The sequence below is a fragment of the Rhinolophus hipposideros genome (assembly GCF_964194185.1).
Source record: "Rhinolophus hipposideros genome assembly, chromosome: 9".
NCBI lineage: Eukaryota > Metazoa > Chordata > Mammalia > Chiroptera > Rhinolophidae > Rhinolophus > Rhinolophus hipposideros.
In genome coordinates this window covers 68,255,463-68,281,002 of record NC_138055.1, presented here as the reverse complement: position 1 = coordinate 68,281,002, position 25,540 = coordinate 68,255,463, and the positions used below count along the sequence as shown (strand labels likewise).

Sequence of the window (25,540 nt, the reverse complement as noted above, 5' to 3'; positions counted from 1 at the left end):
ATTCCAGATATATTTAGAATGTGGAATCAAAAGGATTTGTTGATGATTTTGATGTGTAACATGAGAGAAAAGGACTACAAGTCCAAGGGTTTTTACCTAAACACTTTTGAAGGGATAAAATTGCCCTTTACTGAGATGCGAAAGAATGTGGAAGGAAAGAGTGATTTAAGATCTGGAGCTCAAGTGTGAAAATGTTAAGTTGAGATACTCATTAGTCATCCAAATGTAGATGCTAAATAGTTAATAGAATGTAGAAGTTTGAAAAAAAAATAAAGAATGTAGAAGTTTGGAGTTGAGGAGAGAGAACCAGGCTAGAAATGTGAATCTGGAAATTACCAGGATCCGCAGATGGTATTTAAAGCTATGAGGCTGGATGAGGTTACCACCAAGATAGGTAGCAAAGAGAAGAGGTCCAACACTTGAGTCCTAGACACTCTAGTATTGAGCAGCTTGAGAGGAGAAGGGGCGGGGCGGGGGGGGGGGGAATTAGCCTTGGAAAGAATGGCCAGAGGTTTGGAGGGGAAAATTTAAAAAAATAAAAACAAAACAGGAAAACTTGTTGCCCTGAAAAGCAAGCTAAAACTGTGTTTCCAGGAATTAGAGAGAACAACTGTGTCAGAAGCTGCTGACAGCTCAAGATGAAGACTGAGAATTGACCATAGGATTTAGCAATGTGGAGGCATTATTGAACTTGACAAGAGCAGTTTTAGTATAGTGTTGAGGGCAAAAGCCTGAAGACATTTAAGAGACATTTAAGAGACAAGGGAAAGAGAAGTTGGAGTCAGTGCAGATAGACAACACTTTCCAGCAGTTCAGCTGTTTGAAAAAGGAGAGAAATGGTGCAGTAGATGGAGTGAATGTGCATGTGTGTGGTTAAGTTGAAAGAAATAACACTATATTTTTAATGTTGGGGGGCAAAGATCCAATAAAGAGGGAAAATTGAAGATTCTAAAGAGAGAAGGTAAAAGTGCTGAAGTGATGTCCTTTGAGCAGGTGACAGAAGACCCGATCAAGTGGACCAAAGGAGGTGTCCGATGCTGGAGCAATGCCACCTGATCCACAGGAATGGGAAAGAAAGCAGGTTACATGGCACAAGACTTATGCCATGACTATGAAAACACGGGAAATTGTTATTTCCAAATTTAATGTCCAAATGCCTTTGTATTTGCAAGGGCCAAGTACCTCTGTTGGAATATGTAAAACAATAACTTGGAGGCCCCTTCATAAATATGTCCGGATTAAGTTAAGCATTTTCTAAAATTGCATTTACTTTCGGGATAAATAAACTTTCACCAAACCCTGATTGAATTAGTCAACGTATATTTAAGAGCACATCCAAAGTTGCAAAGGTCTGAAATTCTTAAAACTGGAGAAAAGGGAGGGAGGCGTTAAGAAATTGAATGTGTAACAATATTCACAATCAAGCAAAATAATAAAAAAAAAATTCTCTTCAACTAGATTTTAAGCTTCTAGCAGAAGACATTTATTATCATTGCAAGTACAATATACATAGTAACTACTCAGTAAATGTTTATTAAATTAATTAGTTAATTCAGTTAAACTATATATATATTAGTTAAACTATAGTTGGTTTGTATTGCATTAAATTCTCCACTCAGTGTACTTGTGGTTTGCAAGTTTATTGCATAGTAACCTCATGAATCAGTCCCAATAAAATGCATTGTTTTCATTGATTTCTTTCTTCTTTACTGCTCTTTATTTCTTTTTTTGCATTAGTGGTTAAATATAATAAACATTGAATATCTTACATATTTTGTATTTGTTGGTAAAGTCTTAGAAATGCATAGCATGTAATAGCTGCAAAACAGCTAAACAAGAACAGTAAAATGGCCATATTATAGAATCATGAATGAAGGGGAAAATGCCTTGTTAAATTGTACTAAAATAACTGTTAAATACTGAAGTAACTGTGTTTATTTTTTAGGAGTTGGTGTTGTTTTAGCATAAATGGTTGTCAGAGTGAGGGTTAGGAATGTACAAAAAACATTTCTCATTGAAAGAAATTACAACTGCATTTTGGTTTATGAGAAAATCTCAATGTGAAAGGTTTTTCAGAAATAAATTACTTTCATACAATAGGGAGAGACTATATTTATTTTGATTCCAAATAGGATGAAATGATAGTCATTTGAAGAAACTCATTTCTCTACAGTACCTGGAAAACTAGAAGACTAGGAACCAATTCCTCGGATGCCCTAAGAATGCACTAGTAAGGTTAACCCACCGAGAGACACACATTAGTGTCCACCAGGAACCATGCAATTAAATAACTCCAGTGTAAGTTAAAATAGTTCGAGGAATTCTGGTTAAAGGAAGCATCTTGGGAGTGAATTGATATTATTCAGCTTTAGACCAGACTATATACACAGCCTCCAGATATTTTATTTTGAAAAATAGTATTACTTGAGGCCATCAACAAAGCATATATATAGTATTTAATATTTACCTAATCAAAAGCAGTTAAGAAAAGATATAGATGATGTAATACAGAATTGTACACTTGAAACCTATGTGATTTTACTAACCATTGTCACCCCAATAAATTTTAATAAAAAATAAATAAATAACAATAATTTAAAAAGCATCAAATAATAACTATGAGATGCATGATTAGATGGGAATGGTATTATATAATCATCACCTCAAATTGAAAACAACAAATATATCCACTACTTAAAGAGAAAAGATATATAACCATAACAAATTAAATTTAGCAGTCAATAACAATATTTTATGAAAGAAAAAACTCCAAAACTGTACTAGTCGCAAATAGCAAATAGCAAATCATCATCATCATCATCATCACCACCACCACCATTACTACAATAAGCAAACAGATGTATCTGTTATAGCTTAAAAAAAACTCAATCATTCAGGGTAGCCTCTCCCATTCATAAATTTCAATAGAGCACGTTTCACCTAACTTATCTATTCCATTATAGAAAAATAGAGACCCCATCAACATGATACACAAAGCCCCAGGTATCAGGGGCTTTCCCTACTGCACAATTCTCAAAACAAGTTCTCCTCTTTCTTCTCCACCTCCAATTAAATTTGTTTCTTTTTTCAGGACTCAAGTAAAGATAAGGCTTCTTTTTATGTGCATTTCATGCCTACAGCAATGTGCAGTGACCCCACATTCTTAACGTGATACTCTGTTTTTAACCCACAAAATGTTGGTGCTTCTATATTGCATGAGTCTCTAATCCATTAATTTCTGTAAATATTGTATTCTCTCCTCTACAAAACCACAGTCTCCTTGAGGACAAAAATTCTTGTTACAAAATACCTGTGCTCCCTCTACAATCACAGGACTATGCCAGGTAGATATTGAATTCTTCATAAAAGCACAGTCTCCTGAAAAAAAGCAATCAAGCAAACTCCTTTACAAATCATTGATTTACAAATTACAAAATAGCAGCAAAAGGAAACTGAAAACTATATGCCATAATTAATTGAAATTTAAATAGAGTGATTAACAAAATAGTCCATACAAATCTGTCACTTTGCCATTTAATTAATTTATAAAATATCTGTGATGAAAAAAAAAAACATTTAAAATACCCAAATATATCTTCTGGTTGATGACATTATGAGTTATAAGGCACAGTTTTTTCTTTTTTTTTTCCTTTAAGTTTCCAAAGACCATCCAAGGGCTATGTATAACTTTTAACATCAGTATGAAATTAGCAAAAATAGATACTCCATTATTCTTCTAGAAATCAGATTATCTAGTTCATTAAGGGGACCTATATTTTAATCTTTGAATCCTGGAATATATTTCAGCAGAATCCTAAGACTCTACAGCCAGAGAGCTTGGGTTTGAATTATAAATCCACCAATTCCTGCTGTGCCATTGGAGTACATTACTTAGTCACTTAGTGCTTAAATTTCCTCACCTGGAAAATAAAAAACTAACAGGCATTATCTCAAAAGCAGAAAAAGATTAAATGGGTTAGAATGCATAAAGCTCTTAAAAGGGGTCCACATTTAGTAAACACAAGCCCTTTTGTTGTTGTTCTTGTTCTTGTTGTTGTAGTTATGCTGAACATGTTTTAGGGATGAGAGGGAAGGTAACTTAATTCTTTATACGTCTACCTTCTTTTAAAGTAAACCTCCAGGCCTCTGAGAGTTCTCATGAAAATAGGGTACATACTATAGAAAGACTGCCATATTACATCAAGTAGACTCTACACCTCTGATTACAACTTCACACCAAGAGAGAGAAAATCTGTACAAACCTCAAACAAATAGTTTTAATTATCTAAATTAGAGATTTAAAAACACACTGTTACTCAGTGTATACCAGTTGCCTATTTTGGCTTAAAAATGTTTAAGGAATACCCTTGTATAACACAGAGAATAAATTATTGCCCTAAGAGTAAGCATAACTTAGGGAACTATTCTGATAAACTCTTTAGAGTGGAAACTCGAATCCCTAGAGACAAGCTGGCATGAGATGATGCCACAGTAGAGAAAGTTAAACTACTCAGCATTAGAAATGAAAAATAATTTGGTAAAAGAGAAGAGAGAAGACATTGCAGAGTTTATGATAGAACAGCAAAGAGACCTTTAAGAAAAGGAGGCTCCAATATTGCATTTTAAGGGTGTGTTCTGTTCTTTTGATGTTTTGCAATGTAACACCCTGGCATTCACATATACCCACACCTGCTCCAAAGGTTCAGTAAATTCAGGTTAACTGGTGGAGAGTTTCTTACTTATTTGTTTCATTTTTGCTTTTTTTAATGCAAATCAAAGAAAGAGGCAAGTTCTATATCTCCCCTGAAGTGGCTTGGGACAGGGACAAATCTGTGAGGTAAGGATGTTCTAAGTTCACAGAAAGAGCTCTTATCCAGAGGTGAGAATTATTAGAACACAAATAATTCTCCTTCTCCCCTAGTCCCAGAATTGTCCCCACTGGGAACTTTCACTGGGAACTTTACAGAAATGCTGATCTGTAATCTATATTTACTGTCTCTAGTCACTGTATCCACTCTCCAGCCCCACCCCCATTTGTACTTGAACACACCCATCAGACCTTTGCCTGAAAACTGCTCTGGTCAAGGTCACTAACAATCACCATAAGGCTAGCACCAATGAATGGTCAATTGTCATTCCTCATCTAACTGTACTTGCCACTTTAATCATCTGCTTTCTTCGAAATACTTTCTTTGGGGGATTCAGTCAAGATGGAGGAGTAGGTAAATACTGTGCTTGCTTCCTCTCAGGACCATATCAAAATTACAAACTAAACTACAGATCAACCATCTTTGAGAATCACCTGAAATATAACTGAACCAAAGCCCCTACAACTACAGAAATACAGAAGAAGCCACCTTGAGATTGATAGGAGGAGCAGAGATGGTACGGGCTGGTCTCATACCTGCTTGTGACCATTAAAAATCAGGAGGCATAACTCAGCTGTGGAGGTCCCCGCCAGAAGAGTGAGGGGTCTCAGCCCCACAGCAAGTTCTGCAACAAAGGGTTTCAGTACCAGGGAGAGAAGTCCCCACAGCTTCTGGCTGTGAAAACCAGCAAAGATTGTGGCTGAGTGAGATGGAGGGTGGCCAAGGCCCATGCATGGCCCGTGCATGGACTTACTGGCCAGTAGACTCATTCATTCTGAGCTCCAGTGCTGGGGCAGCAGTTTGAAAGGCATCAGGGACATATGGGGAGGAAGGAAATCTCTGGCTTCATGGTAAGGACTGCAGGACCAGCTTTCTCCGGGATGGAGAAACTGGCAAAAGCCATTGTTTCTTTGTTGAGCCCTCTCTCCTCCGGGAAAGCAGACACAGGCAGCCACCATATCTGAGTCTCCTTTAACCTGGCTAAACCATTCCTGCACCCTGATTCCCTGAGAGCTCACCCCACCTAACTTTTGGACCCACCCAAGCTGCTTCTAGTGGCTTTTCTGTATAAATGGTTTGTCTTGGCTCATGCTGCAGACATTCCTAAAATTTCTCAAAGGTTCATGAAACCCAAACAAGCAGCATCTGGCTTCGTGTGTCCTGTACCTCTGGCTAAGTAACTCTAAGCCTGGCATTAATGACGGTCGACCTTGGTTTGCAGCTTGGCCTCTTGAGGCACCAAGACCAGCATAGTTGGTAACAATCTGTGATTGCTTTGTGGCTCCTGTCCTGTGTCCAAGCAGGACACAGGCTGTGGCTGAACTTGGCATTTGATGGGGCCCTTCCGAGAAGGCCTTGGGGCTGACACTCCTGTTGGCCAGCTATGGACCCAGCTGGAGCATCAACCAACCACATCTGGGGATGACACAACCCAAAGGCAGACTGGGCAGGCACCAGAGTCTTGCCAAAGTGAATCCTGCTCTGAAGGGTCATCCCCTACACAGCAGCTCCTCCACTGTAATCACAGCCAGTCCTCACAACCAATCAAACCTAGGATTAATCCTTCCCATTGATATGCAAACAGCAAACAAGGCTCAACTATAAGAGAAAGGCACACACAATCCACATGAGGAACACATTGGAGTACTCAGCTCAGGTATCAGGAAGATTGCTCCACTGAGCCCCACAGGGTACCTACTACATAAGGCCACTCTATTAAGACTGGGAGAAACAGAAGCCATACCTAATACTTAGAAACAAACACAAAGAGGCAGCCAAAATAGGGAGACAAAGAAACATGTCTCAAATAAAAGAACAGAAGAAAGTTGCAGAACAAGAACAAAATGAAATGGAGATAGATAAGTACCAGATGCACAGTTTAAAACACTGGTTTTAAGGATGCTCAATGATCTCAAGGAGAACTTCAACAAAGAGATAGGAAACATAAAAATGGAGGTAGAAAACATAAAAAAGAACTGGTCAGAAATAAAGACTACAATAATTGAAACCAAAGATACTTTAGAGGGAATCAACAGTAGATTAGATGAAGCAGAAGATCGAATCAGCAATTTGGAAGATAAGGTACCAGAAAACACTCAACCAGAACAGCAAAAAGAAAAAAAATCCCCAAAAAAGTGAGGATAGTTTAAGGGGCCTCTGGGACAACATCAAGTATACCAATATTCTCATCACAGGGGTACCAGAAAGAAAAGAGAGAGAGCAAGGAATTGAATACCTATTTGAAGAAATAATGATAGAAAACTTCCCTAATCTGTCAATGTAAATAGACATACAAGCCCAGGAAGCGCAGCGTCCCAAACAAGATAAACCTAAAGAGGCACACACCAAGACACACTATAATTAAAATGGCAAAGGTTAAAGACAAAGAAAGACTCTTACAGGTAGCAAGAGAAAAGCAGTTAGTGACCTACAAGGGAACTCCCATAAGACTGTCAGCTGATTTCTCAACAGAAACTGCCAGCCAGAAGGAATTGGCATGCATATTAAAAGTGATGAAAAGTAAGGACCTACTACCAAGAATACTCTACCCAGCAAAGCTATTATTTAGAATGATAGATAAAGACCTTCTGAGACCAAAAAATAAATAATAAATAAAAAACATGAATAATAAAATGACAATAACTAGCTATTGTCATTTTAGTTATTTTAAATGTAAATGAATTAAATGCTTCAATCAAAAGATAGATTGAATGGGTAAGAAAACAAAACTCTTACATATGCTACCTATTTGAAGAGACTCACTTCAAATTGAAGGACACACACAGACTGAAAGCAAAGGGATGGGAAAAAGATATTTCATGAAAGTGGAAACGAAAAATAAAAGCTGGGGTCACAATACTTATACCAGACAAAATGAACTTTAAAACAAAGGCTATAACAAAAGACAAAGAAGGACCCAGTAATCCCACTTCTAGGTATTTATATGAAAAAATCCAAAATGCAATTTGCTACTTCAAGGGAACATGTGCATTCATATGTTCATTGAAGCATTATTTACAATGGCCAAGATGTGGAGGCAGTGGGTGTCCATCGATGGATGAATGGATAAAGAGAAGGTAGTGCATATATACAATAGAATGTTGCTTGGCCATAGAAGGAAATGGGTTCTTTCCATCTGCAGCAGCATGGATGTACCTGGAGAGTATTGTGCTGAGTGGGGTGTCAGACAGAGAAAGACAGATGCAATTTGATTTCACTTATATGTGGAATCTAAAGAACAAAACAAACAAGCAAACGCAAGAAGAAAACTCATAGATACAGGGAACATTTTGATGGTTGCCAGATAAGAGGAGGGCTGGGGGTTGGTTGTTACATAGTAGCCTTGGAAATGTAGGGTACAGCGTAAGAAATATAGTCAATAATATTGTAATAACTATGTATGGTGTCATATGAGTACTAGATTTTGGGGGTGAAAGATGGGATGGGGGTTGGGAAACAGGGAAAAAATGGTGAAAGCATTAAGAAGTACAAATTGGTAGTTACAAAGTAGTCATGGGGATGTAAAGTAAAGCATAAGGAATATAGTGATTAATATGGTAATAACTATGTATAGTGCCAAGTGGTACTAGACTAGTCAGGGGTGTCACTTCTTAAATTATATAAATGTCTAATCACTATGCTGTACACCTAAAATCAATATAAAATATTGAATGTCAACTGTAATTAATAAATTTAAAAGTGGGAGGGGAAGGGGAATAAGAGGTTCAAATTTCCAAGTTTAAAACAAGTAAGTCATGAGGGTGTAATATGCATCATAGGGAATATAGTGAATAATATTGCGATAGCATGGTATAGTGTCAGATGGTTGCTGAACTTCTCATGGTGATCACTTCTTTAAGTATATAAATGTTGAACTATGGTGTACACCCAAACCTAATATAATATTGTATGTTAGCTATATTTTAACAAAAATCTTTTTTAAATATTCTTTGTTAGATGCCCATAATATCACATATACTTATTTTCTTAGTAGCTCAAATAGTTTCTCCTTGTCAATCAGTAGCCTTTACTGGCTCCTAATCTCTATAACCTCTAAATATTAGATCAATTCCTCCTTGTTTCTATTGTCTTTTCTACCTACTCCCACAGCCTCAGTGTTCCCAAACATCATCATAATTTTATATATCATAATATGCTGGCAAATGGATATTTCTAGTCAAATAACTCACCCAAAGTCCATATTTATAAGTTCAATTGTCTACTTGAATTTCTCACAGATATCAAGTGCCACCTAAATGTTTAATAGATACGTCAGTCTCAAAAATGATCTCCTTCCACAATTGTTCTGTCTCAGTAAATGGCAATTCCATCCTTCAAATTCTCAGGCCAAAAATCTTGGAGTAGCCCTTGATACCTCTCTTCCTTTCACATCCCATATCTGGTTCATCAGCAAAATTTTTGTCTCCACTTCCAATATATACCCAGAATTGGACCGTTTCTGACTACATCACTGTTAGTATCCTAGCCCAAGCAACGATCATATTTTGCCTGAATTTTGCCATAGACTCTTTACTGGTTTCATGCCTCTGACCTTTTCCCTACATCAGAGTCTCTCAATTTCAGCACTATTGACATTTTGGGCTAGATAACTCTTCATTGTGGGAAGTGTCATGTGCATTGTAAGATGTTCAGAAGTATCACTGGCTTCTACATACTAAATGCCAATAGCACACACTCCACCAACACCTTTCTCCGTGGAATTTTGACAAACAAATACATCTCCAGATATTGTCAAGTACCTGAGCAACAAAATCACCCCCTCACTGAGAACAACTGCCCTACAGTGTATTCAATCTGGCTACAAGAATAACCCTCTAATAACAGAAACCAGATTATGTACTACTTCTGCTAATCCCTGACCAATTGATTTCCATTATAACTCAGGAAAGAAAAAAAAAAAAAGGTCAGAGTCCTTACCGCAGTGTGCTGGCTCTGCATGATCTGTTACCGACCATTGCTCCTTGAACTCCTGTCCTATTTCTCACCCCTGCACTCTCTGCTCCAGTCATACTTGCCTCTTTACTATTCTTCAAATACACCAACAAAACTCCCATCTCAAAGTCTGGCCACCTTTCCCTTCTGCCTCCAGTTTTTGTTCCATGATATCCACTAGGCTTCTTACTCCTTCACGCCTTAAGTTCTTTGCTCAAAAGTCAGCTTCCCAATGAAGCCACATATTCACTCATTAAAAAATTCATCCCTTTTCCCATGCCTGATCTGCCCCACATACTTCCTATTCTTCCATTCTAGCTTTATTTTTGATGGCACTTATCTCCATCTGATATACTATACATGTTACAGATTGTTTTAATATCTGCCTCTAACTAATATAATGCAAGCCCCAGGAGGGAAATGATTTTTGTCTTTTTTATTTGCTGTTGTATCCCCATCAAATAGCAAAGTACCTATGAGAGGCACCTAACAAATGCTTATTAAATAAATGAGGGAAGTAGGGAAGAGAGGGAGGGAGGGAGGAAAGGAGAGACAATACATCTTGGAAACGATCTTAGATAGATCTGAAGGGTCGAGGCAGACACAGCTGATATCGAGGATACATCCACACATACTGTTAACAAAGACTGAGTTGGTTTTCATAGAATTCATTTAAAATATAATTCATAATTACATTGGAAAGTAAAGATTTGTCAAAATGTTTCTGTGCTTAAGAATTTTTACATAGGGATGTGATCAAAAGATTCAGAGAATATTTAAATTAAAAAAAATTATTACAGTAAAAGATGCATTGCCATTAATCCCCCTCAAAATACTCCCCCTCGCTTCGAACACACTCATCCCGTCATTCTTGCTCCTTTCTGAAGCAGTTCTGAAAGTCCTCTTTCATGAGTGTCTTTACTTCACCCTCTATCATGACAATACTTCATGTCACACGTTGCTTCTAGTTTGGCAATTTCTGTCAAATAAAAACATTATGGTGTGTCCTCATCCACTTATTTACCTGATCTGGCACCACGAGACTTCTGACTCTTCCCCAAAGTCAAAATGGCTATGAAAGAAAAATGTTTGGAATTCCTTCAGGACATTAAGGTAGCCATGACAGTGCAACTAAAGACACTCACAAAAGGCGACTTCCAGGACTGCTTCAGAAAGTGGCAAGAATGATGGGATAAGTGTGTTCAAAGTGAGGGGGAGGATTTTGAGGGGGATTAATGGCAATGTGTCTTTTACTGTAATAATTTTTTTTAATTTAAACATTCACCGTATGTTTTGATAATACCTCGTATAAAAATCATACTTATAAATCCATTCACATATAGATCTAACTACCTATGGATATATAACATAAGTAGAACTGTAAGAGAAATTTTACAAAATGCCACAGGCTAGAGTAACTCCCCTAAATACATAAAAAGAAGTGTGCTGGGGTAACTCAAATCATTCAATTATATACACCATAAGGTAGCGTATCAAGTAATAGTAACAGTGAACAAAGCTCTTTTCTACAGATGAAAGCCTGCATGGTTCACTTGTGAGTGAAATAGAGGACCAAAAATGCTTCCTGCTGCAAGCTGACAGTTACATGGAACCCCCTGAAGTTATAAATTGAATTCCTCTACTAATTACTGGTCTGAAGGGGACAAAGATCCACATGTTATTTCTCTTGCTGAACTTGCAACATAAGCACTTGTGAATTTTACATTAGGGTCAAGCTGGGAAGTTCCCAGTCAGTTTTAGTTGGAGTGCAGACCATGTCACCTCCCATGCAAATGAGGTCAGGTATTCCTTCCAGCCTTGGGTGTCTACTAGAGAGATTTCAGTTAACAGATTTTAATAAGGAAGTTGATACAGAAGGGAAACGAAAGAAAAAAAAAGACAGAACAAAATAAAATAAAACAAAACATAGATCCTATTTGAAATAAAATTTTGTTTAGAAATTTGAAATTAAATATTATGGATTCTAAGAGTACATATTTCAAAAAGACCTGAGAATTTTATAATATCATTCATTAAAATTGCATGCCACACCCATTGATAACAATATCAACTATTCTATTTACTCTCTGAAATATTCATTGTAAGACCAGCAAAGGTACCCAGCCGGCAAATACTTGAATGAAATAGGTCTAGGCCCAGTCTTCCAGAGAGGAGAAACTAGGGTTCAAATACTAACACTTTTGATCAGGTAAGCACTTTATTCTTGCCAACAAGCAATAACTTTTATGTGGATGCTGATCAAAAATGCTCTTGGGAAGGAAAAAGAATGGGGAGGAAGGAGGGGTACAAAGGGCTGTTGTACTCTTTCAAAACAGGTTTTCTGAGAAGGAAAAATAACTTTATCATTTCTCATGGGTGTATGTACACTTTCTAACTTCCTGGAAAGTCGGAGTTCACTCCCATGCAAAAGCATCAGCTTTATTCAAATTAGAATAACAAAATTCACTCATTTATTCATTCAACAAACAATTATTGAATATATTCTCTTTGTAAAATAAGGGAATGTCAGCATATTCATGGTGAATACAGCCTACACCATTAAATTTCCCTTCTCTCTTGATTTTATTCTATTTACCATAATTTATGAGTACGTGAAATATGACTGAATAAAAATAATCTAAGGGATAACTAATACACTGACGTCTGACATCTGAGAATTAGGAAAGGGAAACAAATCAGTGAGTGTAAAATATTGACTAGTTCTGGGAGTAATCAAGACCCAGCTTGAAATCCCAGCTCCTTCACTTACTGGCTGTCTGAGTGAATGGAAGACTCCCTGAGTCTCAGTTTCCTTAGTGGGAAATGTTCTAAGAGTACCTACCCACGTAGTAGCTGTGAGGATTAAATGAGATGCTGGCAAGCACTCTTTCCAAGTACATATTCAACACATTATAGCTATGTGGGGTATTTATCGGAATCCGAAACACACATAATGCTTTTCTTAATTCCTATGAGCACTTTTTGGCCAGTCTTCAGAAACACTAAATTTTATTTTACCTCATCAGAAGAAATTATTTTTCATGTTCATCTGCTCTAAAAATATAACCCTTGGAACTTTCATGTTTCTGGGAATCTCAAATAAATGTGTGAAGAAGAAATGCGACCTTCAAGGACCACTTCCAATAAAATGAGCAAGAAAATTCTTACCTAGTTTTGGCAAGGAATAGGGCACTTTAAAGTAGTCTTCATAAAATTCTATTAATCTCTTTGTTATATGGAGAGCATAGTTCCCGGATCCTCTTCTGATAGCATCGGGTCTTGCATATAATCGTACCTAATTAAAAATATATATAAAAGTTACTTTAGCCTTTTGGTGCTCAAATTTTATCTTCCCTGCATATATGAATCTACACAAATCACTTCGAATACTACAAAACTTAAACAGTATTCTTGTTCATATATTAAAGCATGCTGTGACTGAAAAAACAAAACTTAAACAATTAAAATAACCAAGTTGAGCAAGTCACAATTTCCTCACTTTACAAGAAGACATTGGATTTATACACCTTGCATCAAAATAAATATTCAAAGTTGTCACTTACATGTGCTTGCAAGAGATATGAAAGTACTGTGGATTAGGATAATGGTTCCCTGACTATGCTGTAAATGGGCAGGATATGGTGGCTTCACAGAGGAGAAAATCCAGGATTTGCTAAAGACACATTGCATCCAGCTTTGGAAGTATTACTGAGCTGAGCAAAGATATAAGTTATGCTTCCTACTTCTCTCTGAAACCAACTGTCCTTATTCCCAATATGCAAAGTAGGAACAGAAAATTTTTCATGTACATAAATGATTGCCATTCTGGAAGTCCTTCTACAACTGCTCCCGGCTTGAAAACCAGCTGAAGTAATTCATATTTCTAACACAATCCAGATACTTAATATTGATTTTTAAATCAAGCATTGTATATTATCTAGTCCTTGGCCAAAAAAAAGCCTGAGGCAAATAACATAAAACTGAACAAAACTAACAATTGTACAGAAAAGGTTAAAATGAGATTAGTTTTCATAAAGCTTTCATAAAGCTATCCAGCATCTTTCTTTCCAAAGGCTAAATCTATTTTTCACAGATGTGGTCCCTAATCCTCATATCAATTCTATGAATAATAAATTTGTATTTTGTGGAGCAGAGGAGAGCATAGCAGCCTGGGAGTTGGGTTTTAGTCCTGCTCTGCCACTAACCAAGCTGGGTGATATTAAACAAATTACTTAACCTCCTTGGGTCTCAAATATTCTCATTTACAAAATGAAGGTGTTGACCACCAGCTGGTTATTAAAAGTTCTTTTCAGTTCTAAAACATATTACTTCCAAACACATTTTACAGATAAATGAGTTTGTGTTCTCTTCAAATCACTAAAAAAATAAATGGTTTACTCAGTATGGGAAAATGGATATTTATATTCAACAGAAAAACAAAAGGAAGCCGTACTCAATCATATAAAAATTGATTATACAATCAACTCTTTATTATGCTTGCTTAAGGAAAGAGAACAGAGATATCAGAAATGTGTATAATCAAAAAGATTAGCAAGTTTAAAAAAAAAAACTTGACTTTATGTTAGAAAGTCTTGTAATTCAATAAGATATTTACTAAATTCAATAACATTTATTTACTGGAAGTATGAAACTACTTCGCACCAAACAACCACATCATGTATCAAATTTAGTTCACAGTCACCTACAGTTTTGGTTGGTGGGGTAGAAACCACCTACGACAGCAAAACTTAACAGTCTTAGAGAGACAGTGGTGATAATTCCCTGCCCCTGACATCACCTGCTTATAAACATGCAATGTCTTAAGTTCCCAAGAAGCAGGCCCTAAGGAAATGATGAATGTACAAGTGATTTACTAAGGAAGTGTTCTCAGGAGAAGCTACAAGGGAACACAGGAAGCAAGATAAGGAAGAATAATAAGCCAAGCAAGTTACAATTTCAGGTGAAGTCCTGGCTCAGCCTGATCTCACAGGGAGCTCTAGAGTGTAAATTGCACTGGCAAGTGTGTTACCTTAAGGCATAAACACCGACTTCTCAAACTCCTACACCTCAGTTAGTGATACTGGTTACCAAGGGGAAGGCAGTAAATCCCAGAAACTTCCTATTCTTGAAGGGTCTGGCTGATGGCGGCTCCAGTGGCCCAAGGATAGTCCTTTGAAGAAGATTTCAGGTATGAACTATTAGGAGCAAAGCAGGGAGAGTTGGGGGTAGGCACCCCAAACAGGAAACAAGATCTGGTCTGTGTACCAACAGCATCCACCACAGACAGCAATCATTCATTCAACCAATGTCCGTTTGACATCTGCTTTGCACCAGGGCCTGCACTAAGCATTTTTAACTTAGTGTTGAAGAAGACATGCTCTCTAACCAAAGGTGGTACAAAGCATTATTGGAGGAAAATGCAACAAAGACGTACTCCCCATGCTCAAAGAGCTTCCCATTTATTAAGTTAGATAATAATCACAGATAATGATACATGCCATATGAATGGTAATCTATAAATGCAAATGGATACTGCGGAGAATGGATAGCTTTCAGAAGGTTCAAGGTGAAGAAAATAGTAATTGCATGTTAAAACCATAACCAGGACCACTGCAAAATGATGCAGCAAAAGGTCTCTGATTTTACTCCTAGGAAACATCATTCATTTTGATAGAAACAGCCATTCCTATTAATCAACTCTACCAGTTAGTCCAGCTATCTGTAGGCCTAGACAAGAGAAACACAATTAAATCAGTCTGGTTGTCAAGATTTGATGGAAATGATCCAATCTCAGTGAGAAGATAAAACATACACATGCTTACTTAGCACAGTGTCTTCATTTGTTCATTCAAACATTTATTGCACACCTGCTGTGTGTCAGGAATTGTACTAGAGAATAGAACAATGAAATTTTCTACCACAAATAAAGACATTTACTCTTACTACTCTTATAGATTCACAATATGTGTGTGGGGGGGTACCAAATAAATCAATAATAAAATACAATGTGAGAAATGCAACAGTGTACGTTGCCTTCCCTCCCATTACAAAGCACGTACAGACTGAGCTCCTGTTCAAGACCAAGCCCTCTATATTCTATCTCTTCTTGCCTTTTCAAAGATAGCTTTCTCAAAATTCTCCCCTTTATCTCCCGTATCACCAATTTATGCCTCCACACTGGATCGTTTTCATAAGCAAATGCCCTGCATTGTTTCCTATGCTTAAAAAACAAACAAACCTTTTTGGCCACAGTTTTCTAGCTGTGATTTCCAGCACAGCAATGCTTCTTGAAAGAGTTTTCTATATAGTTAGCATTAACATACAAATTGCCATCCAAACTAGAACACTTTTAGAATGGAAAGGAGCACTTAAGTGTAAGTAGGATGGTTGCCCATTTATACTCTCTTTCTAGTCTCTCCTGAATTCATTGCAACACAGCTTTCATTCCCGCACTCTTCCCAAACTGCTCTCATCAACATCACTAATGGCCCCAGGATGACAAATCCAACAGTCAGTTCCCAGTCCTCAGCATGTTTAACCTGGCAGCAGCAGCAGCATTTGACACAGTTCATCATTTCTTCTCCTTCTAAAGATTTCTCAGACTCCTGGATGATTCCTCTTCCTCTTCCTCCTCATCCTTCTCACTATTCAATGTTGGAGAGTCCCAGGTTCCAATCCACAGACATCTTCACTTGTCTGTCTATATTCAGTCCCTTGGTGATAACATTTACAAATATCAAGACCTACCCCATAATTCCAGACTTCAAGACTCATTAATCCAACTTCAACTTCCCACTGGATATTTCCACTTAGCTATCTAACATGCGTCTCAAACTTAACATGTTTAAAACCTAACTCCTGATAGTACACACACACACACACACACACACACACACACACACACACACCCTACCTGCTCTTCCAAAAGTCTTTCCAACCATCTGCCCAAGTCCAACATCATCCTTTTTCTCCTGTTTCTCTCACAGTCTGTGTTCAATTGGTCCTCATTCCTTTTGGCTCTACCTTAAAAATATATCCAAATTCCAACCACTTCTCATAACCCCACCACTACCTCCCTGGTCCAAGTTTCCTTCATTTCTTGCCTGGACAAAAGCACTAGTATCTTACGATGTCTTGTCCCTTCAGTCTGTTCTCTACAGAGCAACAAAGTGTTCCGGTTAAAACGAACATCAAATCATAGCACTCTTGCTTTTCCTCTTCCAGTGGCTTTCCATGTCATTCAAAGTAAAAGCCCAAGTTTCTACAGGGCTCTAACATCCCTGTAAAAATCTAGTTCCTTTACCTCCCTGGCTTCATTTCCTACCACTTTGCTCCACACTAACCTTGCTCCATTCACATACTTCCTTTGCATTATTCAAATATACTAAAGAGATTCTCCCACCAAAGCATTTGAGCTTTCTCCTAGGTATCTCCATGGCTTGCTCCCTCTACCCTTTTATCTATTTGTTCAAATATTTCTTCTTTCTGAGACATCTTCCTTCCCACCTCTATCCTCCTTCCTTTATTGTTTCCTGTAACATTTATCACCATTTATCAAAAGATACTTACTTACTCATTTTATTTGTTGCTGCTTTTTTTCCCCAAGAATGCAACTTACATGAGGGCAATAATTTTTATCTATTAATTCTGACCATGAAAGTGCCATTTTTGTAGGTCAAAATATTTTGTTCAATTTGCTTCTCAAGCACATGTTACATAGTCAGTAGTCTATAAATTTTTGATGAATGACTGAATGAATTTCATAGGCATGTGCAGCTCCTAGGGGAGTACGCAATAGGAGCGCTTTGATAAGACTACAGGATTATCAGGGGAGGAAATGTTTCAGCTAAGTCTTAAAGGATGAGCTTGATATTGTAAGCTATCAAGTGGACGGTGATACTCCAGACCAAAGTTACATTATGTACTAAGGCAACAGTGCTGACCAAATAATAAGTGATTTAAAAGGCAACAGTAAATATTAGGACTTAATTATAATAGCGGTGGTAATTCATTGGAGGATATTAAGCCAGAAAGTGATAAAATTACTTTTGCATTTCAGAAAGATCTCATCAGTGACCTATACCAAGGTAAACCGAAATATGGGGCGACTGCTTATTAAGATTCCCCACAAAATTAGGAAAGTGAAGAAATACACAGTGATAGCTGAGGCCAGAGCAGTAAAGATAAACTTCAAACCATATTAAAGAAGGGTCTGTATATTAAATTGTAGAATACTGATTTAATATTATGGGCACAGGCAAGTTATTTAAAGATTTTGAATCACAGAATGACATGTTTAGAATTTGATTTTAGCTGATTATATCAACTGCAGTGTAGATAATGAATTAGGAAAAGAATAGAAACAAATAAAAGGAAATGAGTGAGACTATTGCAGAAGTCCAAGTGAAAGATGGTGATTTAGACTTGAGAGATGGCAGCAGGGATCCAGAAAAATAGATTTATTCAATTGGTCCTAGCATTTTACAGAACAAGTCCTTTAGCTACCAAGTAAAACCAACTGTAGTCACATTCTCACTTAAGAACAATCATTCACTTTATCTGTACCTGTCTCACTCCAGTGTCCTGTTGGAACTAGTGAGATCCATTTGAAGGATGGGGGAAAGGCCCAAACTATTTCAAAACTGGATAATTCCTTTGTGGTTAATCAAGAGTTTGCTATACGATAATTCTTTTATACTGTGAAAAAAATCACAGTTGTTTTCTTCTTTTAGGTTAACTAGGCTCTACTTAATAAAAACAGAAACTAAATCATCATAAACAGTTATCACTCAAAAGCAATGAAATATAATTTTATTACACCTGCTTATTTGCATTTTCTGACATCCCATGATAAGAGCCCAGCTCTGAAATTATAAATTGCTTACCAGGGTTTATCTCTTCCTCTGCATAGCCTCTTCCAACAACTAATATGAACCAAACTGCTCAGTTTCTTCCAGGGGAAATGACATTACACTAGGAACTGGCACACAAGGAGATGAGACTCAGTAGTTAGCTTTCTCACTAACTACTTCTATCAACTTGCGAAAGTCAGTTAATTTCTCTGGGTCTCAGCTCAAAGTTCCTTTCAAAAATAATAGTTTATCGTTAGATATATGTGTGTGTGTGTGTGTGTGTGTGTGTGTGTGTGTGTGTGTGTGTATATGTATACATATATGTTCATGATATATATATATATATATATATATATATCATGATATCTATACCTATATCCTGAGAAATGGGTGCCTCATTATGTCTAAGAGATTGGTGTATCATACAAACTTGCCAAAATTCTTCTCATCTAGTCCCCACTTATTTTGACAAGAAAATAATGAAAAGTTACTTTTTTATCTTCACATAATTTTACATCCTTGCGTTTTTCACATGCCTTGAAAATACATACCAACTGCTGAGCAACCAATCTTGAACATTCCTCTTTTTGTTTTCTCCATTAACGGCACATGATTAGATAGAAATATTGCTACTGATTAGATAGAAATATTAGGTTGGTGCAAAAGTAATTGCGGTTTTTACAATTGTTTTTAACCTTTTAAACTGCAATTACTTTTGCACCAACCTAATAACTGTAATTGCCAATATGGAATACAAGAAGTTGGCTACAGAAAAATATTCTTATGGTGCCACTCCTGTGGTAATACAGCATAGCAATGAACTACGGTATAGAAGTTACATATGTTTGATCTCTTACAACAGTTAAATGCCCAAAATAGGTGTTCCTACAGGAGGTCTTTTGGAATTTGTTCCATGGATTTGTTCCAGTGGCTTTGTTCCATGGATTTATTCATTAGTTTCATGGCCTCTCTATATTTGTAGTATGTTTGTTTCACTTTTTACAGGATTTTAAGTATTTTAATCATTGAATGGGGAAAAAATACTAAAGGCAGATATCTTCAATCCCTTTAGTCATCTCACTTTCTCACAAAAACAGGGTTATCAGTTAAGTGTCTACTATTCTGACAACTGAGAGCGGCTAGTTAGAGGACACGTGGGGAAGGATCCTGAGACCACATCTGCAATTAGCAGGAGATAGTGCCAAGCTCTGTGCAATGCCATCTGCACTCTCAAGGGAGAGATGGTATTAGTGTCAGATATTGGCCATGATTCGGATCGAATATCCTTTGGGAGGGAGTCATAATGGAAGGGAACTTGAGACAAATGCAAATTGACTTTGTCTCTGATAACTGTGCTATTCAGAATAAGAACATCAAAGACTGTTCAAGGATTTCATCAATGGGACATTTATTTATTCAGTTACTATTTGAGGAGCATCTACTAATGGTCAGGCCACTGTTCGTGTGCTGAGCATCCATCCACAAGTAAGCAAAGGAGACAAGGTCTCTTCTTTCTAGGAACTTGCAGTTCAGTGGGAGAAATACAGCAACAACATCTTATAATTGAGAATAATAAGTGGACCTAATTTACGTTGGCTCTTCAGAGGAGTCCTCTCCTAGAGACGATGATTAAGTGCAAAAGGGACAGAGCACCATGGAAGTTAAAAAAAAAAAAAAGCAAGTAGTTATTGATTTTTACATCTAATGTCCTACCTTCCATTGTATTAAAGATTTCAAAGTAAGGTAAAAATATGCATACAATTCCAAAAAATGTAAGTAGATATGCCATTGTCAGAAATATTATAAAATCTTACACAAATAATTTTAGAGATTTTCTTCTAACAATTTAACATACTTCACAGATTTTCTAATTTATCTTTTTATAAATTAAAGTTTATCGGGGTGACAATGGTTAGTAAAGTTACATAGGTTTCAGGTATACAATTCTGTGTAATACACCATTTATATATCACATTGTGTGTTCACCACCCAGAGTCAGTTCTCCTTCCATTATCACATATTTGATCCCTTTTACCCTAATCTACCACCTCCCTCCCCCCATACGCTCTGATAACCACTTAACTACTGTCCGTGTCTATGAGGGTTCAAAAAGGATTTTATGAATTTGACTTCAAAGGCAAGGGGACTATATCAAACTAAAAGGCTTTTGCTCAGCAAAAAAAAAAAAAAAAAAACATCAACTAACTAGAGGCAATCAACTGAATGGGAAAAGATTTTTGCAAATAACACCTCCGATAAGGAGCTAATATCCAAAATTGATAAGAAACTCATACAACTCAAAAAAAAAAAAAAAAACTCATACAACTCAACAACAAAACAACAAGCAATCCAATTTAAAAATGAGGAGAGGACCTGAAGAGACAGTTTCCAAAGAGGAGGACATACAAATGGCCAATAGACATACGCAAAAATGCTCCACATCACTAATTATCAGAGAAACTCAAATAGAAACCATAATGAGATATCACCTCACCCCAGTCAGAATGGCTATCATCAACAAGACAAATAGTAACAAGTGTTGGAGAGGCTGTGGAGAAAAAGGAACCCTCATACACTGTTGGTGGGAATGCAGACTGGTGTAGCTGCTATGGAAGGCAGTGTGGAGGTTCGTACTTATCTTTACAAAATACATGTACAATAAGTAGTTAGCAGTAAATTATGATTTTCAAGTTGAAGAATTTGAAGAGGTTTTGTAAAGTCACTGAGTTGCTTTCAAGGGCAGTGAAACTAAATCTGTCTGTCTAAAGCCTTTCTTCTAGACCATTTTAATTATTTGTTGTGTTAAAAATGAATTGTTGTAGTTGCTATATAATTATGGGAAACAGTGTGTAGTGTCATCATACAGCAAAGAAGAAAAAAACACGTTTACAACATTAGTGCCCCTGTAAAATAAAGACATGCATACCATTTTCCCTGATTTGATGTTTGTAATTTGGTGGCGTGAAGTTAAACAAAACTTCTGGCTTGCCGGAGTTATTCTCTGAGAAAATTTTACACCGCAAGACTACATTAGGAACTTTGGAAGACAAAGTAATTATTTCATGGCTTTAAAATATCACCACAATAACAATAATAAGCTTACTTTTCCTTTCGCCTAAGTGAAAAATCAGTACCCTTCTTTAATAACTGCAAAACAATGATATGTTGTCACTAAATTCTCAGCCAGTTAAGCTGAATTAATTCACCTATGTAAATATAATTTGATTTGGGGGTTCTTCACACAAATCAGTAAAACAGAACAAGCCAGGGAGAAGGGAGCAGGGGCTGTTGGCACTAAGAAGACAAATATATTGATACAAAGAGGAAAGGATATTGTAAACAAGAAACTAAAAGTCCTGGAGTATTAGTCCAACTGAAAATACAGATTTTTTTTTTTCTTAAGCAAAAAGGAAGTAAATGCACACAAAACTCTGACAGAAATAGGGAATCACTGTGTATTTGTGTGAGTCAGTCAACATAAAGAGGAGGCTGGAAGTGGGTTGGGGAAGGAGCTGGCCTGGCTGGAGCAGGCGATGTGGGCCCAGGAGACAGGAGCTTGTGAAAGGCCTTGACAGCTCAAGAAAAGAGCCTGCGTGTGCTGCTTTGAGAAACAGAGAGCCACTTCAGGTTCTAAAGCAGAGTAACATGATTGAAAACAACAAAGGGAGATTATTTAGGCAACAGATTTTAAGATGTATTGAGACAGGGAGGCTAGTGAGTAGAAAAGCATATTACAAGTGAAAAATTTGTTCTGTAGCTTTTATAGCAAGAACAGCCAGTAATAGGCTATCTCCATCACTGTAGTCAAAGAACTTATTCTGAGAAGGAGGAGAATTTAGAATTGGGAATGGATAGGTAATAAAATCCCAGAACCAAGAACGAGGCACATGGTGATAGCAAAACTACCACAGCTACCTCAAAACTACCATTCTCACAAAAACAGACTGCAGAAAGAAATATCACAGCCTCTCCATGAGTCTCACCTTGAAATCCATATGATAGATATTTGAAGAACAATTACTTAAACGTTTTTAATGAGTTCTACAACCAGCCTTATATTAAATTCCACTTCATATTAAATACTATTTTAAGGAGACTCCAGAGTACTACCCCTGATAAAGTTGTTCTAATGGCCTATCCCTGCTTGTATTTGCCCCCTTCCCATAGAATTGTCCTAGGATTCAGAGAAAAACACTTGCTGAGAATTCTGAGAGAAGTTTGCTATATTCTGTGGGTTCCTTTTGGACCCACTGGCCTTTATTCTATAGGTTCATAGGCTTTCTATATTTAAAGTGCATTTGCCTCATCTCTCTATAGGACTTTCAGTTCTTTAAGCATTGGGTCCATCTTTTCAGTTTATTTTTTCACTCCTTATTGTGCCAAACACAATGGCTTTCTCTCAGTAGGGACTGACAACATGTTGCTAACTCCCACAAAATGGCAATAAACTTTGAAGGTCCTTGTCCACTCTAATACTAAAATGCTGTTATAATAGACTGATTACATCTTCCAACTGCATTTGGCTTCAGGCAAGGAAATTGGTACTGTGGCAACCTGTATAGTCTCTCCTTAAAATCACTTCACATTTATTTACTACGCATAGTATTTACTAGTTCACTATGGAGCTTACGAATTCAACTTACTTATGGGTACTTCAAGAAAAGTGCAGGGCTTTGCCATAATCACACTGCTGTTGTCACCTTTTTCTAATATACATATATTAGAAAGATTGTGTATGTGTGTGTGTATATACATATACATACATATATATGTGTGTGTATACATATACATACACATGTACATATATGTATATGTATACACACATACACACACATATATATATGGTGTCATCAAGAAATATGGTGAATGTTTAAATAAAAAAAGGTATTACAGTAAAAGACACATTCGCATTAATTCCCCTCAAAATACTAGCCCTGGCTTTGAACTCACTTATCCCATTATTCTCACCACTTTCTGAAGCAGTTCCGGAAGTCCTCTTTCCTGGGTGCCCTTGGTTGTGCTGTTGCGGCGGCCTCGATGTCCTCGACCTATTCAAAATGTTTACCTTTCATGGCTATTTTAACTTGGGGAATATCCAGAAGTCTCATGTGCCAGACTCAGTGAATAAGGTGGATGAGGACACACCATAATGTTTTTATTTGACAGAAATTGCTGAACCAGAAGTGATGTGTGACATGGAGCCTTTCTGTTGTGATCAACAAATACGGTGACTGCTGCTGCCAAGTACCATCCAATGGAAAGGCAGGGATCTTCAATATTGGAAGCAGCATATCGAACCTTAGCAACAGTGTGTGACAGGTTTCAATTTGTTTGGTGCAGTCGGGTGTGAGCTACAGTTGAGAGAAGGTGTGTTTTAAAGTGTGCCATCAATCATCCTCCATCATGACGACGCTCCGTGTCACACATCACTTCTGGTATACGGCAATTTCTGTCAAATAAAAACATTATGGTGTATCCTCATCCACCTTATTCAGCAAATCTGGCACCGTTCGACTTCCGGCTCTTCCCCAAAATCAAAATGATTCAGGACATCGGGGGAACCACAACAGCGCAACTAAAGACACTCACGAAAGAGGACTTCCATAACTGCTACAGAAAGTGGCAAGAATGATGGCATAAGCGTGTTCAAAGTGAGAGGGAGTATTTTGAGGGGTATTAATGACAATATGTCTTTTATTGTAATTTTTTTTATTTAACATACACCATATTTCTTGATCACACACACACACTATATATATACATATACATATATATGCGTATATATATATATATATATATATATATATATACACACACACATACACATACATCAGGGATGTCAAAAACATGTATACAGTGGACACTTTGGTCAACGTTGCTCAAGCAGTAGTTAGCTGTAATCAGAAGTGTCTGGACACTAATGGTAACCACTTTGAGCACCTCTTGTAATTGCAGGAGTCAAACGTGACTTGTATTAATCTTTTGTTATCGGTGTATATTGAGTATTACAATTTTAACACCATTTCCTCCTTTCTTAAAATGCGTATACGTTTTTTGCTATATATATATATATATATATATATATATATACACACACACACACACACACAAACACATATGTATACACATATATATACATATATGTATGTGGGAATATATAAATATATATGTGTATATACATATACACATATATATAAAACGGCTGAATAGTGGCCCCCAAAGATAGCGTGTCCTAATCCTTAGAACCTGTGAATGTTACTATAAGGGACTTTGCATTTTTGATTAAATTAATAATTTTAAGATGAGGAGATTATCCTGGATTATTCAGGTCGACCCTAAATGTAATCATAAATGTGCTTATAAGAGGGAAGCAGAGGAAGTTTTGACTACAGAAAAGGAGAATTTGATAGCATGGCAGAAGCAAAGAGAAATTTGAAGATGCAAAGGAGAAAGAGTCCCTGAGCCCCAGAATCCAAGGAATACAGTTTTTGAAGCTGGAAAGGCAAGGACCAGATGGCCCTTTAGAGCCTCCAGAAGAAACCAGCCCTACCAACACCTTGATTTCAGTCCTGCAAAACTCATTTTGGATATATAATCTCTGGAACAGTAAGAAAATAAATGTGTGGTGCATTAAGTCACTAAGTTTGCAGTAATTTATTACAGCAGCAATAGAGAACAAATACATTATAACTTTTTTATCTTCACACCAGTTAATACACAGTTTGTTTTGTGTTAGATTTTCACCTTCATGTAGGAGCACATTTCATATTTCTTTGTGAGCCTCTTTCTCTTCAAATATAATTATTTACAGCTTTCGAACTGCTAATGTTGGCACACCTGTTTTACTCGCATATATTATTATGAAGC

The 25,540-nt window shown here is 36.9% G+C and overlaps 1 protein-coding gene across 2 annotated transcripts in view; it reads right to left on the bottom strand.

Annotated features, from left to right (window-relative positions):
• TRHDE (thyrotropin releasing hormone degrading enzyme) overlaps window positions 1–25,540 on the bottom strand; it is a 365,816-nt gene that overhangs the window by 244,863 nt on the left and 95,413 nt on the right. For both annotated transcript variants that reach the window (XM_081060435.1, XM_081060436.1), the window contains exon 3: window positions 12,990–13,116. In XM_081060435.1, the coding sequence (XP_080916561.1) occupies window positions 12,990–13,116 (127 nt within the window). The remainder of the gene's footprint in view (window positions 1–12,989; window positions 13,117–25,540) is intronic.